Source organism: Amborella trichopoda, chromosome 2 (genome assembly GCF_054954075.1).
Source record: "Amborella trichopoda isolate Santa Cruz 75 chromosome 2, AtrichopodaSantaCruz75HAP2 v2.0, whole genome shotgun sequence".
Classification (NCBI taxonomy): Eukaryota; Viridiplantae; Streptophyta; class Magnoliopsida; order Amborellales; family Amborellaceae; genus Amborella; species Amborella trichopoda.
Genome location: NC_142337.1, coordinates 3,512,562 through 3,530,729, shown reverse-complemented (window position 1 = coordinate 3,530,729; position 18,168 = coordinate 3,512,562). Strand labels below are relative to the sequence as shown.

The window sequence follows — 18,168 nt, the reverse complement described above, 5'->3', positions numbered from 1 at the left end:
TAGATTCGCATTAGCAGAAAATACGTCAAGATAAGGAGTGCATTGATCGACCTTATGCACTATCAACCCTGTCTAAGGAGAATGACTCACGGTTGTGCAAACCATATGTATTCATAATCCAGAGCTAAACGAAGCACATCGTCATCCACATGCCATAGAGAGTACTAATAAGGCCGGTATATACCCTGTACATAATCAAGAGCTAAATGAAATACGCTGTCATCGACATGCCATAGAGAGTACTAATAAGAGCAGCAAATCTCCTACATTCACAATTTCAGTTAAGCTAATTTACTAAAAGCATAAAGAACTGAACCTAAGCTAAAGAGCGAACCCATTTCAATTTAGTAGACTTGCTTTGGCTTTGTTTCCCCCAAAGGCTCGCTCAGTGCTTATGTACTTCTCCCGCTGGCTCCACGTTCACTACACCAGTAAGCGCGCGATACTTAGTTAAGTTACACGAATAGCAGCCCCCATGTTTATTAGATACATATGACTAACCTTTCAATTAGAAATGAAACATATAAATCGGGTCCCTTGAAGACTAGGTAAAAGAAAAATAAGAAAACATAAATAAATCCCTTTTATTACAAAGAGCTACACAAATATGAACATATATTACAATATCAGAGAAACATTCATGAGTTCGTGTCAACCAATAGTTGAGGGACAGTTCGTGGCAACCCCACTTCCCATCAGAGAGAGTTGGGGGAAATTGAGAGAGAGAGAGGGGTTTGGGAGATTCACATAGAGAGAAAAAGAGACACGATGAGGAGGTTTAAAAAGAATGTCTTTTATAAAAAAAAAATTGGGTTAAAAGGATGGAGTTAAAGTTTGTCCAAAGGATTGGAAAATACAATAGATAGAATCTTTATCACCAGATAAGTTTCAAAAACTTAAATCTATGAAGAAATGAGAATAAAAATAAAGTCTACTGAGATATTTTCTTTTATTTCACTGAAGAGAGTAAATGCAGTATACAACATTGAAACCTATAAAAAGCAAGGACTGGAACTGGATGCCTCCTTTCTTCTATTGAGAAGATATTGTGAAGACCAGTATTGCTGAAAGACACAAACACACTGAATATGTTGAATTCAGCTCCCTCAAAGCAAATCTAATGCAGAATAAAAGCAATTGTCTCAACCCTCAAGTTCTCAATATGTTACATGAAGGTTGCACAGAATACATTTACCTCTTGCTAATTTAGACAATCCGTAAAAGAAGTTCTCATGTAAGGTTCAACGGATCCATCCATCGTTTGTAACACTTATATTACCAAAAGTCTGCGAAATTCTCTAATTGCAGACTAAAATGAAGCAAAAACCAGAACAAGTGTCAGATAATTCCCCAAATTGATACTGTATATGGACATTGTTTGCTAATTATGGCTTAAATCCACATAATGTATTCTTATTTAAAAATTGTGACCATCCAAACAACAGCAACTTGATTATGTCCAATAATTCAGAGAAAAATTGAGTTATTTATCATGTCTAGAATGGAAAATCCCGTTATTTCTCAATATCACCCGCTGAATTTAGAAAAGGAACATGTAACAGTGTTGCCAAGCCTACTCTCACATACCCATGGCAATGTGACACTCACACTTCTCTGTCTTAAGCCCTTCATGCCATTCAACAAATCCCGTGCCGAAACACTTCACCCAACCCATGGTAGGTATGGGATCACTTGCTTACAAGTCAGCTTGGATTTTGGACCATAGTTACCGGGGGTGGCGCTTCCGCTCCGGAATCTTGCTCCGGCGTTCGCGAGCCGAGATATCGCTCGGAACCCATTTCTCTCTTTTTTTGGGATCTCGCTCCAATTTTTAGGATTCTCGATCCTATTAACAACGGAGCTCGCTCCCTCTACTTCAGGGATTGTAGATGTGGTTCCTGAACAAATTAGATCTCTGCTCCCAGAATTTTAAGATCGTGATCCCGACATTCTCGGAACTAGATGTGGGACGGGTACTTCATAAATGGATGACCCCAAATAACCTGCATTTCCCATTCCGTCAAAGTTCCAGGAGGCAATTCCTGAAGAGTATTTGTATCTTGAAGTAAAATTTCGTGCGTCTGAACATCCCAAATTGTAACCTATTGAGCAATCATATCCTTCAAACAAGAAGACAAATAAGTTAGCTAAGCAAGTCGCACGTATCTTTTTGTTTCCTAGAAAGAAATCTGATAAAAAGTTTACAACACATTACCACAAATGTATTACTCCAGTGTAAAACTATAAATACGCACACGAAATATTCAGGTGTTGCAAAAACAATACAATAGTCTATGCTTATTACAAACATAAATATATTTACACACTCCAGTTTATATATGTGTTGCAAAAACAATACAATAGTCTATGCTTATTACAAACATAAATATATTTACACACTCCAGTTTATATATTTACGTTGTCCAGTTTCAAGTCTTACAACATTTTATACTGCCAAGTTAGAAACAATTGATAAGAAATTGATCCACCAACAGTTACATGTTCCTTTAAAAATTCATAGCTTATCAGAAATGGATTTCCCCAATGTAAATAGGCACTCAAGATATTTAGGTGTTGCAGAAACATTTCATAAGTCTACGCTTATTATAAAAAAAAATAAGCACACATATGTTTACACACTCTAGTTTCAAGATTTACAGCACTTCAAGATGCTGCTAATCACAATTAGAAACAATGGATAAGAAATTGATCCACCAACTTTTACATGTCCATTTAAAATTCATAGCTTACCACAAATGGAATTCCCCAGTGTAAGTAGCCACTTTAGATATTTAAGTGTTGCAAAAACATTACATTAGCCTATGAATTTTACTAAAAAAGATAAGCACACATATGTTTACACATTCCTATTTCAAGTTTTACAACACTCCAAAATATTGTTAATGAATATTTGAAACCATGGAAAAGAAATTGATCAACCTATTTTAGCCACAAATGTAATACCCTAGCGTAAAACTGTAAATACGCACACAAGATATTCAAGTGTTGCAAAAACATTACATTAGTCTATGCTTATTACAAAACAATATAAGCACACAAATATTTATGCACTCCAGTTTATACATTTATGCTGTCCAGTTTCAAGACTTACAACACTTTATACTGCTAATCACAATTAGAAACAATGGATAAGAAATTGACCCACCAACGTTTACATGTCAATTTAAAAACTCTTAGCTTACCACAAATGGAAAACCCCAATGTAAATAGGAACTTTAGATATTTAGGTGTAGCAGAAACATTACGTTAGTCTATCTTTTTTACTAAAAAAGATAAGCATACATATGTTTACACATTCATGTTTCAAGTTTTACAACACTTGAAAATAATGCTAATCACAATTAAAAACTATGGAGGTAAGAAATGGAAGGCAAAACGAGTGGCGGTTCTTCTCAACTTTCAAATGCACCGCATTATAATCTTAATGCTTATGACCCCGATATTGGTCTTGTGATCCCTAATATTATTTGTTTGTTGCCCATAAATTATCATCCATTACTATTCTGTGAACTTCAACATACTCCGCATCTCCCAGGCCACGTTTGAGTCCTACCCAATGGTCCCAAGACGAGGGACGTCAAGGCAAGCCTCTCTTCCTTAAGGCGTCTTAACATGATGTAGTGATAACCGAATATAGTCTTCTTGGCTTTTAGAAGCTCGAGATTCAAAAAAGTTCGAAATAATTACAAACACCTCGTGTGGTTGCGAAGTTCGAAATAATTACAAACACCTCGTGTGGTTGCGAATATATGTCACAACCCATTTACCCTCTTTGCAATGATCCCTAACAAAAGCAAATGTTAAGTGTCTTTCCTTTATATCCACAATATCCTCCAATGTGAGCTAAGCAACCTGACCAAAAAATATGAGGATGATGATGTTGAATTATTGAACCAGCTCCCTTGCAATTTGATGCTTTGTCAGTCACGACTTGAACGACATCACAAAGTCCAATATTGTCAATGGCCTTCAAAGTAAATCTGCAATATTCAGACTAGTATGCTCAATTTCAAAGCAATCATAGTCATTCACAAACATAGCCTTGCCCTCTGATACAGCCATTACGTTTATCAATGATTGATTCTTCACATTACTCCATCCATCATAAATAATAGAAACCCCATAAGTTGGTCATTCATTTCTCTATGCTCCTAGCTCACGGTCAATCCGGCTCCTCTCTTTATCAAGCAAACTTGTCCTCAATCTCATATTTATGGGGCACATAACCCTTGAGAGCATTGTTTATTGCATATATCATTTCTTTAAACCAAGGACCCTTCACTACATTAAAAGGGATTACCTCCTCGTAAGAATATCAAACGTAAGAGTTATAGTGCCCCTAGCCTATTTATTTGAACACGTAGCCTTTTGTATTAACCCTGAATGCTGCGTTAATGACGTGAATTCAGTTTGATCAAGTGACCTCATACTGACTTTTCGACTCGAACCAAACAAACGTTTAGCCTCAGACTCTTCTAGCCTCAATGCATCTTGTTCGTCTTTTGATATTTTTGGGCAAAGAATTATCCCCTTAGACTTCCACCCCAGTCAAAGGCCTAATAAATGAACATACACTCATACGTAAGAAGTTGTTAACAAGGGATCTCTATAGCGGAAATTACACTTCCATTTCCTCCCCCCGCCTCTCAATTTTGAATCACCACCAACTAAAGTGACATAACTCCACTAAGGCGTTCGAGAGGGTTCATCAATCTCTTCATCTTCGACACTCGTATTATGGAACCAAATGATGTCTTTCAATGTTTTGGAGGGGATAATATAAACAATACTCGTTATTTATTAATCCCTTCTCTCAATGCATCTTCTTAGCTCTCATCTTTACCTTATCTCTAGGCATCTCTCTCGCTCTCTCACCATTCCATCTCTTTAATCGCCTTTCCCTCTCTCCCTAATCCAAGTCAAAGATGTACATATATAATAAAGTCAAGAACATTCATAATTACATACAAAAAAGCAAAACTTTCCAATCCATAACATCATCACCCTTGAAAAAATAAAGCCTAAACACTATCGAGGTTTCCAATACAAAAAATACAAATGAAAGAGATAAGTGAAAAAAAGTGAAGATGAGATATCAAATCAACCAATTCAGTGTCAAAGTAGTAGCCAAATGAAATATAAAAAAAAAAAGAAAAAAGAGACAAGATAAAGACAGAGATGAGATATCAAATGCACATCACAAAAGTACAATCAATAACCTAGTAATAGAGATACAAAGAGATAAAGAGAGAGAGAGAGAGAGAGAGAGAGAGAGAATACATACAACAAAGTACAAATAATTAAAATCATAATAACATAAAGTTAGAACACTTCGCCCAAAGGGCCCAAAAAAATCAAACAAGAAGGTGGCACCCTCCACCAATAACCACGAAGCAAGAAACGTCACGGTCCACAACTGCACGCACTGACAGGGACCGCCCAACCCCAGCTTCAGCCACCCTCCATCAAGGAACACCAAAAAATAGATGAATTGTAGCCGCCACGACACCAAACAAAATCGAATATGGTACACCCCAATACGGCCATAAGCCACTCAATAAATAAAGTGGCAGAAAAAAGAAATAGGGACAACTACTGGCATCTAGGATTCGAGATCCTCCAAATACAAATCACGAGGTAGGAGAGGACCAAGAAGTCCATTACGATATGTTGTAAGCCCAATGCTAAGTTCGACATTTGCATCCACAACCTGATCATACCCTCGAGACAACATATATCGTATTACAAACCTTAAGAAACTCTCTCTCAGCTCTCCTGGAAGTAGAACGTGAAACATCAATGGCCGTTAAGAATCAAGGATGGGCAGCCAAATATTTAGGCATGTCGAGGTCCTAAGAATAATGATTACAGTGAAATACATTTGAAAGTTGAGAAGAAACGTCGCTCGTTTCGCCTTCCGTTTCTTACCTACTCCACAACATTTCTATTCATAGTGGCGATGATTTCAAGTTGAAAGGATAAGTGCACTTTGACGAACCAGTATCTCAAGTTATAATTCCACATTCATCCCCACTATAAAATAGAAATGTTGTGTTGTAAGTAAAAATTAGAAGGCGAAACGAATGACGTTTCTTCTCAACTTTCAAATACACCAACTATAATCAGTTTGCCCTCAAAACAACATGTCCAAAAAATTCAAGTGAGATTCAAATCATTTTTGCTATAGTCGTGTTTGTCCTCCAACTTTTGCAAACCAACCAAGTAACTTTTGCAAGCCAAGTAGCATGTTTTGCTGGGGTGTTATGGATCATTAGTATCACATTGTTGCCTTCAACAATTTGGTTTAGTTTAAAATTAGAAGTCAAGGAGGTTCTAGGTTTTTTGCATATAAAAGAAGCATCTAAAGGAATGGGGGATGTAGGAGCTTCAGTAGCTTGGCAACAACAAATCCTCAAACTTTATGCTTTTGTTGCGTTAATTTTGTGTTTTTATCGGATAGTATTTTACAGGTTTTTGTTTGTTGCTTGACGATTCCATGTTTGCAATGGCAAGTCAATAGGAAACCAACATAGCAGCCTTTGTTGTACTAATTTTTTAAAAGGTTTTTGTTGCATGCCGTTTTCATGTTTTAACCAATAACATAGCCAACATAGCAGTAGTATCTTAGTAGGATAACCAAGTTAAAATAACTGCAGAAAAAAAAACTCTCTTTGGGCGGAAGGAATGGCATGAGTTGTTCTTCGGTGTTCTCAAGACCCAAATCACATTTCTATCCATAGTAGGTGTTCTCAAGACCCAAATTGCATTTTCTATCTATAGTGGGTGTTCTCAAGACCCAAATCGCATGTTCTATCCATAGCGGGAGTGGTTTTTATAAGGTTGCAAGGCATTTGGAAATCTCTTATCATATCTAATTATAAATTTTAAATTTCAAAAATGGATAAAATCAATTAGATCTATAAACATATGAAAAAGAAGATAGAGGACCTTTAGGATATTCCGAGAAATCAGACAATAAAAGCAAACCAGTGAAGAAGAGGACTTTATGATATTCTGAGAAACACCAAGGTGGTGATGAAAAGAAATCAAAAAGAGAAAGGTGGTTTTCTTTGGACATGGTGCCAAGAATATGAGATTATGATATTCTGAGAAACACCAGGTGGTGATGCAAAGAAATCAAAAAGAGAAAGGTGGTTTCTTTGGACATGCTGCCAATAATATGAGAGTAAGGGCACCAAAGTAACCTCCATTGACAACAATAAAAACCGCTTATAAAAACCACTACGGAGCTTTCAGTTGAAAAGGTTGCCACTTTTCCCTTCTACTAAACATCCAAACAGTCAAGGAAGAAAAATCTTGCAATATTTTTTATATGATTTTTTTTATTGGACATGAGAATGCTAAAAAGTTCACTGTAGATGAACATTTTTTCTATATCAATATTTTTTTCTTTGACATGAAATTGCTGAATAGCTCGCAATAAATGATGTGTCCAATTTGTTTCAAAAAAGAAAAAAGATAATCATGAAAAAGTTAAAAATAGTATGCAAAGAAGAAGAAAAACAAACACAAAAGCGCAAGCAACTCATTATGTCAACCAAAAGAATTAGTATCAATCAATATATCACCTCAACAAATTTAATCCCCAAAGCATAAAGTGAAAGAGATCACCCAGTCATCAAGACTCGGAAGAATTGAAATATGGTGTAATATCAAATATTCAAAACTATTAAAATGTCCAGTGCAGATTTCATATATGTATCACATGTTTAGTGCAAAATATTTGGAGTAGGTGTTCAACTACACATGTATAAGAAAAAAAAAAGTTTGATACTAATCATCAAAATTAAACAAACACATATATCAAGTTCAAAGTTGAATTTTTGGACCACAAAAGAATAGTCACATAGATACAAAGTTCATGCATGCCACGATTCCAAAATGAGAAAATAATTCAGATGGATTGAAAGGCCACCATAGCAAACAACCATCGGGCACTCAAAAAAAGAACAAGAACTCCCACATCCATCGCAACAGGAGAAAACAATTGGGATTCTAGAAGAAACTAAGTTATGGGGTTGGAACCCCCCAATAATTGTAACAAACCTCTATTTTTGCTAGAAACCCCGAAAACCCCTTATGTTCCAGGAGCAATCATCGGTACATGTGAAATTTTGTTCCTCCCCAAATCACCCCAAAGTGGGTAGCAGTAGGCGGGAAGGGAATTCCGCAAGTAACTTTTGGACCTCTCTCCTTCGAAGCCTCCTTCTTTTGGGAGCATAGAGCCCATTCAAGACCCCTAATGGAACGCCTTCCTCCACAATTACAATCTCCAACAGCATTACGCATCTTATCCTGCTTTCCCATGACCTCTATCTTCCTACAAGGCTTTTGGGACGAGTTCCGATACCACAGTGAGAGGTCTTCTTCCTTGGAAGAGGATTTGATCGCCAATACAATAGGGGATGCTAGGGGAGGAGCCAATACAAGAGGGGATGCTAGGGGAGGAGGCCATCACGAGACCTCGGTGGAGATGCCCTAGAGTAGCGGCTTCAGACGGCATCTTTAAAGATAAAAAGCCCCATTCTCTAGAGGGCAATTATGATAGAGCCTAAATGTTCTGAAACAAAATTTTAAATTATCGACTCTGCAAGAACCGAAATTTTCTATTCTAAAACAAAATTTTAAATTACCGACTCTTCAAAAACCAAAATTTTCTCAATAAATACTCCTCTTTCTTCAACAACCGAAATCCTCCATACCCATCTTCACCCGCACATTACCTATCTTTTCCCTTTAAACTCTATAAGGAAGTGTTTAAACCAGTATAGAGTCATCTTCACCTACACATTACCCATCTTTTCGCTTTAAACTCTATAAGGAATAGTTTAAACCCACCTAATGTAAAGTATAGAGTAATAGATAAACATAAGACTCTCCACTGTACTTGTGGATTGTCTCGCCTATGTTTATCCATTTTCTCTATACCTCCATTCTCATGGTTCAAACTCTTCCCTATGTTTATCCATTCTCTCTACAAATGACTAATCTTCGTAGATAAACATTGACAAGAGTTTAAAGAAAAAAGACGGATAAAACGTGGTTAAAAAAAAATAGAGAAGATATCCGTTATTGAACAATAGAAAATCCATTGAATTCAGTTATTCAATAACCAAAAAAGAGGAGTACCTATGAAAAAAAAACATTGATTCTTGAATAACATAAAATTCAACAACCAAGAATTTTGAATTTTCGATTTTTCAAAATCTGACATTGACCTGAATGGAAAACAAAAAAAATGGCCTGATTACTATTATTAAACATCCGAAAATCCATTGAATTCGTTTGTTCAACAACCGAAAAAGGTAAACTTGTCTTCTTTAAAAAAAAATCGTTATGACAAGAAAAAAAAGAACAGAAAAAAACGAACAAATAGGAAATAAAACCATTTCGTACTTTTGCAATAACGCACTCTATAACGAATATGTACATAATTTTCCCAAAAATAAAAACCTATTTATTAGTTGTTAAGATATACTACATTTGCAAGGAAATCAAAATAAAACAATTATCATAAGTCCAATCCACGTTTGCATTGAAACATAAGATAACAAGTTGTGGCCTTGGCGGAATTATTGCCGAGCTCAATGGGGAGGTAACCACCTTCATTCTCACCAAATGATATAGGCCCAACTCCCTAACATACCCTTTGAGATTGGCAGTAGTACCAACGAGCCTGTCATACCCTTTATTGCCTCCAACTTCATTCTCACCAAATGATATAGGCCCAACTCCATGACATACTTTTTGAGATTGGCAGTAATACCAACGAGCCTGTCATACCCTTTCAGATTAGCAGTAGTACCAACTCCCTGACATACCCTTCGAGATTGACAGTAGTACCAACGAGCCTGTCATACCCTTTGAGATTGGCAGTAGTACCAACGAGCCTATCATACCCTTTATTGCCTACAACTTCATTCTCACCAAATGATATAGGCCCAACTCCATGACATACCTTTTGAGATTGGCAGTAGTACCAACGAGCCTGTCATACCCTTTGAGATTGGCAGTAGTACCAACTCCCTGACATACCCTTCGAGATTGACAGTAGTACCAACGAGCCTGTCATACCCTTTGAGATTGGCAGTAGTACCAACGAGCTTGTCATACCCTTTGAGATTGGTAGTAGTACCAACTAGCCTGTCATACCCTTTGAGATTGGCAGTAGTACCAACGAGAGTCCTATTATGAAGCATCTAGCTTCATTCTCACCTAAAGGTTGCGCCAAAATCTGCACTGATTACCCTTTTTATTTACCCAAACTAAATAATATTGCAATTAAGAGTTCAAGCTTATGAATGAACAACAATTGCAATTGAACAATGAAACCGAAATAGAACAAGTCATAACAAATAAATAAATAAAAATGAAGCTCAATCAAAGTCTCGCATAACTAGGCAAAGACTCACAAGATACCCACTCACAAATCAACCTAGGCCAGAAGAGTTTGTAAACTATGATCTATACCAACACAACCCATTGTATTCACAAAATTATAAGGGAAAAATACATATAAAGAAATAAACAATACAAAATCCCTAGCAAGAGGATAATCTAAGAAGGCTAACAACATCAATACAAGGAGATAAAATAGAATCTTCATTTTTTTTCTATTTGCTAGGCATACAAAACAAAAAAAGCATAGCAAAGTAAATCAATCCTAACAAAAACTAATCTTTTGGTCTTCCTAATAAAGCTTGCTTTAGGAAAACAAATCTAAGTTAACCTACCATAATATTTTAATTTTAGACCCACGTTTTCTGATACCGCCAATGCCCTGTATGCCTGGCAAGAAACCATGAAAGTACATCTATAAAATTAACACAAATAAACATAAAATGAACTACAAACACTATAACTTTTTATTAACGAACTATATAACAATATGGGATGCATTAATTACGCTAAAAAATAAATAATCAAGTTGATCACCCAAACATGGTAGAGACACCCTTCCACCACTTAATGGATTAGATGCAGAGTGTCAGAAAGAAAGATTCCTACCCCACTTGGGTTCTTCCATTATTGAACTACACCGGTCTCTACCATCGACACGGTACAACCGTTTCTACCAAATTATACGCTTATCATTAGAGCGCCATTAGAGTACAGGGTAGAATTTTTTTTTTTTTTTTTTTTTTTGAGAATAGCAGAAGGAATAATTTCGGAATAATTTCAACACCTCGTCAATTGATCGACCACCAGTCGTGAGGTATCCCAGCTGCAACTAAATAAACGATCAGTAATATAATAAGTACCAGAAGGCAAAAGAGGGAAAGAAAGTTCATTAGTAAGGCAAGTCATGTTGCTAATCAATAAAAAGTTATAACCTCAACATAATTTATCTAAGAAAATAGAACAAAATGGAAAAGCAACATTCATCAAAACAGAGGACAAAATAGAAAATATAAGAAAAATAGCACACCCTAGTTCGCTACAACAACACACAAAATCCTAAATGGAAAATGACTAATTACTTAAAATAACACTAAATAAAAAATTACTTCACTATAGGATAAAAGTATCTAAATATCAAAAAATATTGGGGATCTAGCCTAACAAAACCTATACACATGCCTTAGAAGCCTATTGGGTATTGACAATATATTACTACAAAATATAACATTTACAACAAAATAAAACATTTCCACCATTTGCGTACACTTAATCGTAAAAAAATGGAAAGCGATTGCACGAGATTTCCCTTAAAATCATCAAATCCATTACACGCGGTGATAGATGAAAAATCCATTACGAAAATGTCGAGTAGTTTTGGAAGATGTGCATTTTTTACTATTCTATCCCTAATTAAAAATAAAAATAAAAAATTTTCTAAACCCTCTCTTAAACAATAACTAGGTGATCCCCTTTTTAAGCTACTTCTCTTCAAAATAACTGGGTGATTGATCCCCTTTTTAAGCTACTTCCCTTATGTGAAGGCAACAAAAATAATAAAAACAAAAAATTACATAACACAATCATAATAAAAAAATTTCATAACATAATGTGATCTCTCCCTTTTTAAGCTTGTCCCCTCATCTGACATGAAGGGATCAGTGTCAAATAAAAAAATAAAAAATAAAAATAAAAACAAAAATCAGTAATCAATGATAAATTACACAACACAATCATAACAAAAAATTTCACAACATAATTTTCATAAGAGATTACCAAAATCTCAATTGAAATAACATCCAACTTTAGTCTGCTCCTGTACCTCAAAACTTTATACTGCAATTACCCAACCTTCTAATTTACTAATCAAACTTTTTCCCCTTATTTAACTTGTACCCTACAAATTTTGAATTTAGAACATAAATTTATTGTTTACTTCAAATTATATAGAAAGGCATTCTATAAACAATTAATAAAAGTAAAGTTTATCATAATAAAATCATGTTATTCCAATCATATTGCTCCAATGACTTATCACGTTGAAACCAATGTCAAGCCATTATTTAACTTGTACCATACAGATTTTGAATTTAGTACATACATTTATTGTCTACTTCAAATTATATAGAGCGACATTTGAAAGACTTCTATAAATAATTAATAAAAATAAAATTTGTCATAATAAAATCATGTTATTCCAATCATATTTTTCCAACAATTTATCATGTTGAAACCAATAACATGTTATAAATGTGATCGCAATTAAGTGCCAAAAAAGAAAGAAATGATGGTCTATAGCAGGGTTTGAAAACTCGGCAAGTCGAACCGGACTCGCAGTTCGACTCGGGAATCGGCAAACCGCGTGCCGATTCCACTACAATACCGGGAATTGCCAGTGTCTAGAGAGAACCGAGCAATTCCCAATAGTGAATCGTTGAGTCTCAACAGTGACTCGTCCAAGAACACGAGCTACACAGTGTTCTTCACGATTTTCATGGTTTTTTGTCATTTTTTTATCATTTTTCAGCTTTATAATTGAATCTTGCAGGCTTTATTTAAAATTTTTGAGCCATTTTAGTCAATAAAAGGTAGTAAAAATCACCGATTTTGATTAAAACAATTTGGATATGTGAATAACCCTAAAAAAGTTTAGGGTTCTACCATTTCTATGATTTCAAGCAAAAGAGGCCATCATTTTTTCTGAAATCTGAGGGTTATTGATTGTAAGAGTGTTGTTCAAAAGTTTTTGTTCATAATTTGTGAGTATTTTGAACGAATACATATCAAATTTGAATTTGAAGCCATGGGTGCATGAAAAACAGGTAAGAACTTCGTTATTTTTTTTTTTTTTTTTCTGCCATTCTATCCAATTCACTCAATATTTTGCAAATAAAATGTTAAATTAGGCTTTTGATTCATTATAGTGTTGTTTATCATCACATGTATTCAATTTGATTTTATTTATTCAATTTGAGCTTGATTTTTGAGAAAAAAAAATTGATGTCTGTGAAGAACAAACGAACTGCGTTTTTTTTTTTTTCCCTGACATTCTATCAATTTCACTCAATATTTTGCAAATAATGTGTTAAATTTATAGGGTTTTGATTCGTTATAGTGTTGTTTATCATCACATGTATTCAATTTGATTTTATTTATTCAATTTGAGCTTGATTTTTGAGAAAAAAAGTCTGATGTCTGTGAAGAAAAAATGGACTGCGATTTTTTTTTTTTTTTCTTTTTCCACCGTTCTATCAATTTTACTCAATATTTTGCAAATAATTTGTTAAATTTATAGGGTTTTGATTCGTTATAGTGTTGTTTATCATCACATGTATTCAATTTGATATGATTTATTCAATTTGAGCTTCATTTTTTAGATTGAATGACTAATGTTTGTGAAGAACTACGTTTTTCTTTTTTTTTTTTTCCTCAATTCAATCGATTTTATTTAATATTTTGATAATAATGTGTTAATATTATAAGGTTTTGATTCCCTATAGTGTTGTTTATCAAAACATGTATTCAATTTGATGTAATTTATTCGATTTGAGGCAGACTTTTTAGTTGGAATGATTGAGTTGGAATGACTGATGTAAAGTGAGTCCGTGAAAAACTGCATTTTTAAAAAAAAAAATTTCATAATCAATTTTTTTGAAAAATCGTGATTTTTTGAAAAATTGTGACCAGTTTTTTATTATCACGAGGAATTAAACAATATTTTTAATTTTTATTGTTAAATTTTTAGTTCAAAAAATTGCATGTTGATAGCTTATTTATGTAAAAAAATACACGTCATTATATTTTTAATGCAAAACTATATTTTCTAATTTGTTGTTAATGCAAAAAAATACATTAACAAATACACGTTGTTAAACTGTATTATATTTTTAATGCAGTTTTGCATTAAAAATGTATTTTTTATTTTTAAAATTTTTAATGCAAAAAATACATGTTGTTAAACTGTATTATCACCGATTCGTACATCTCAATTACAACTATGCAAGATAATATAATAAAAAATGCAAGCTCCAAACATGGCTACAACTCAATTATCAAGAACATACATTTTTTGCATTAAAAATTTAATAATAAAATTGAAAAATACAAGATAATATAATTATCATACACGCCACGATTGTTTTACAATGATAATCACTTTAATTCCTCATGATAATACAATTTAACATGTATTTTTTGGATTAAAAATTTTAAAAATAAAAAATACATTTTTAATGCAAAACTACATTAAAAATATAATAGAGTTTAACAGCATGTATTTGTTAATGTATTTAGTGCATTAACAACAAATTAAAAAATACATTTTTGCATTAAAAATATAATCACATGTATTTCTTTCATATATAATCTATCAACATGCAATTTTTTGAACTAAAAATTTAACAATAAAAATTAAAAATATTGTTTACTTCCTCCTGATAATAAAAAACTGGTCACAATTTTTCGAAAAATCACGATTTTTCAAAAAAATTGATCATGAAATAAATAAAAAAACGCAGTTCTTCACAGACCCACCTAACATCAGTCATTCCAACTCAAAAATCCACCTCAAATCGAATAAATTACATCAAATTGAATACATGTTTTGATAAACAACACTATAAGGAATCAAAGTCCTATAATATTAACACATTATTATCAAAATATTAAATAAAATCGATTGAATTGAGGAAAAAAAAACGCAGTTCTTCACAGACATCAGTCATTCAATCTCAAAAATCAAGCTCAAATTGAATGAATCATATCAAATTGAATTCATGTGATGATAAACAACACTATAACAAATCAAAACCCTATAAATTTAACAAATTATTTGCAAAATATTGAGTAAAATTGATAGAATGGCAGAAAAAAAAAAAAAAAACGCAGTTCTTCACAGACATCAGTCATTCAATCTCAAAAATCAAGCTCAAATTGAATGAGTCATATCAAATTGAATTCATGTGATGATAAACAACACTATAACGAATCAAAACCCTATAAATTTAACAAATTATTTGCAAAATATTGAGTAAAATTGATAGAATGGCAGAAAAAAAAAAAAAAAAACTGCAGTCCATTTTTTCTTCACAGACATCAGTTTTTTTTTCTCAAAAATCAAGCTCAAATTGAATACATGTGACGATAAACAACACTATAACGAATCAAAACCCTATAAATTTAACACATTATTTGCAAAATATTGCGTAAAATTGATAGAATGACAGGGAAAAAAAAAAAATGCAGTTCATTTTTTCTTCATAGACATCAGTCGTTTTTTCTCAAAAATAAAACTCAAATTAAATAAATAAAATCAAATTCAATACATGTGATGATAAAAAACACTATAACGAATGAAAAGCCTATAAATTTAACATATTATTTGCAAAATATTGAGTGAATTTGATAGAATGGCGGAAAAAAAAAAACGAAGTTCTTACCTATTTTTCGTGCACCCATGGCTTCAAATTCAAATTTGATATGTATTCGTCCAAAATACTCACAAATTATGAACAAAAACTTCTGAACAACACTCTTACAATCAATAACCCTTAGATTTTACAAAAAATGATGCCCTCTTTTGCTTGAAATCAAAACAATGGCATAACCCTAAAACGTTTTTAGGGTTCTTCACATATCCAAATTGTTTTGATCAAAATCGATGATTTTTACTACCTCTTATTGACTAAAATGGCTGAAAAATTTTAAATAAAGCCTGCAAGATTCAATTATAAAGCTGAAAAAGATGAAAAATGATAAGAAAATAACAAAACACCATGAAAATCGTGAAGAACAATGTGCAGCTCATGTTCTTAGACGAGTCACTGTTGAGACTCAGCGATTCACTATTGGGAATCGCCCTGTTCTCTCTAGACACGGGCGATTCCCAGTATTGTAGTGGAACCGGCACGAGGTATATCGATTCCTGAGTCAAACAGCGACTCACCGAGTTTTCAAACCCTAGTTTAGATAATGCTTTACAAAATGTACTAATTTCATGACTTCAAATCTATTTTTCATATCCACACATCTTGAAGTCGAGATGATCGATTTGAGGGTTTTCCAACAAGTTCTATTTTTTGATGGGTTTTTGAGATGAACCATGCTACAATAGTACAATGTAACTTTATATAAATTTTTTCTAAACCACAATAGTTATTGATAAAAAATTTAAAAAGGGCCCAATTACAATGAGGCCAAGCCCGCAAATGTAGAAATGCAGGCCTCGTAATAAGTCAATTTATAAGATGGATGTAAAGACTTTACTTTTTAAGGACAAAAAATCTCTAAGGTGGAGATCATGAATTTGAGAAAATAAATAAATTTTAAAAATTAGAAATAATAATTCAAGGAAAAAAAAAGTTAGTTTCCATTGTTTTTAGATGGAAAACCGGATGCTTTACTCGTTCTGGACGACATATGTAGAAATGCTGTCCAGCCCGCATGGAACAATTTTCCTTAAAAAAAAAAAAAAGACTCGACTTTCACTCTCTCTCCTCATTTTCACTCTCTATAAAACCCATTCATTTTTTATCTCAAAGCTTCACTAAAACAAGCAGAGGCAGTGTTGATTATCTTGTTCTCCGGATTTTGGTCCCATCAAAATCCCCAAGTGTAATGTTCTCGCCCCTGACTCCCCGCTCCCTTTTTCTTTCATAGCAACCGCGATCAATGGATTTTAAGCTTGCAATACGAATTGAGAAATTATGGCATAAATTCATGAGCACAAATTATTCATGAAACAGGTTTCTCAAAAAGAAAGATTTCTTCAAACCCTGCGATCTGATGCACAAGTAATCAAGATTCAAAGAGAAGGTGAAGAGAGACAGAGAGATTTCACTCACAATGAAGAAAAGATGGGCACTGCACTTAAATAATTCCTGAAAGAAATCATTGTATAGAGAGATGAGAAGAGAGAGAGACACACCATGGAACTCTTATTCCTAGCCGAGCGAAATCCCCCACCACCATCGCTGCTCGAAAAAAGCTCGTAAACCTCTTCGCTGTAAATCTCGAGAATAGAAGCCCAACCATGCATCTAAACCCATGCCCTCTGTTCTCTAAACCCTCTTTTCCCCCACTTTCCATCTCCCCAAAGAACCCTGTGCTCGCTTTGAACGACCAAGCATGGCGAAACCCATGCCAGAACAGTAGGCACCATACTAAATCGTTTCCCCTTTTTCACCGTCAATCAAAGCTTCAACAAGCTTTCAATATATACAGAGGTCTACAAACTTGTACTCAATAAAGTTTCCCCACGAAAAATATCTATCGAGTCTTACTAAATATCTTCTTCCTCTACAGCTCAACTCCAATCGCTCCTGCATTCGTACACTATGCGGTCCGGTCAACAGAAATTCTTTTAAGGGTGCGGTTTGTATGGAGCCTAGGCAATAAAACCATCGGAGCCTATTTTTAATTAGTGTCGAAAAATATCATTTTAATATTAAAATTTTTTTTAATAGCTTTACAAAAAAATATATTTATTTATAAAATTTAAAACTTCAAAAATAATGTAGATTGAGAGATTCATGAAAACTTCAAAATCTTAAAATTTAACTGTTCAAAAGTGCATTACAAAATGCATTATTTTTCAAAACTTAAAATTCATTTTTTTATCATGTCCATGATCTTGATATCAAGATGATGAATTTGAAGATAATTGGGGCATCAAAACAATATTAAAAAATTTTAAGTAGACCCAAATTTGATTGTTTAGAACCTCGACAT

General features: G+C 33.6%; 1 protein-coding gene across 7 annotated transcripts; it reads right to left on the bottom strand.

Moving 5' to 3' along the window:
- Positions 1-92: 92 nt before the first annotated feature.
- Positions 93-17,633, bottom strand: LOC105420768 (uncharacterized). Of its 7 annotated transcripts, none has more exons than XR_016048861.1 (4): positions 17,366-17,633; positions 10,776-10,830; positions 1,196-2,120; positions 93-423 (listed from the first exon to the last, which is right to left on the bottom strand). XR_016048861.1 is itself a non-coding variant. In XM_020668284.2 (4 exons), exons 1-4 carry the CDS (start codon positions 17,474-17,476, stop codon positions 1,930-1,932), a joined length of 402 nt encoding a protein of 133 aa, XP_020523943.1. In that variant the 5' UTR covers positions 17,477-17,633; the 3' UTR covers positions 1,091-1,929. The 7 variants fall into 7 exon arrangements, 3 of the variants coding, with proteins under 3 accessions (XP_020523943.1, XP_020523944.1, XP_088713562.1); XM_020668284.2 differs by lacking the exon at positions 93-423 and adding an exon at positions 11,228-11,272 and having other exon boundaries at positions 1,091-2,120; XM_020668285.2 differs by lacking the exon at positions 93-423 and adding an exon at positions 11,228-11,266 and having other exon boundaries at positions 1,091-2,120.
- Between the last annotated feature and the right edge of the window lie 535 nt (positions 17,634-18,168).

Coding starts and splice junctions, on each gene's coding strand:
- LOC105420768 (XM_020668284.2), bottom strand. CDS start 17,476: ATGCATGGTTGGGCTTCTATTCTCGAGATTTACAGCGAAGAGGTTTAC. Junction 11,273..17,365: donor CTAGGAATAAGAGTTCCATG/GTGTGTCTCTCT, acceptor TCGTTTATTTAG/TTGCAGCTGGGATACCTCAC. Junction 10,831..11,227: donor GTGGTCGATCAATTGACGAG/GTGTTGAAATTA, acceptor GTTTCTTGCCAG/GCATACAGGGCATTGGCGGT.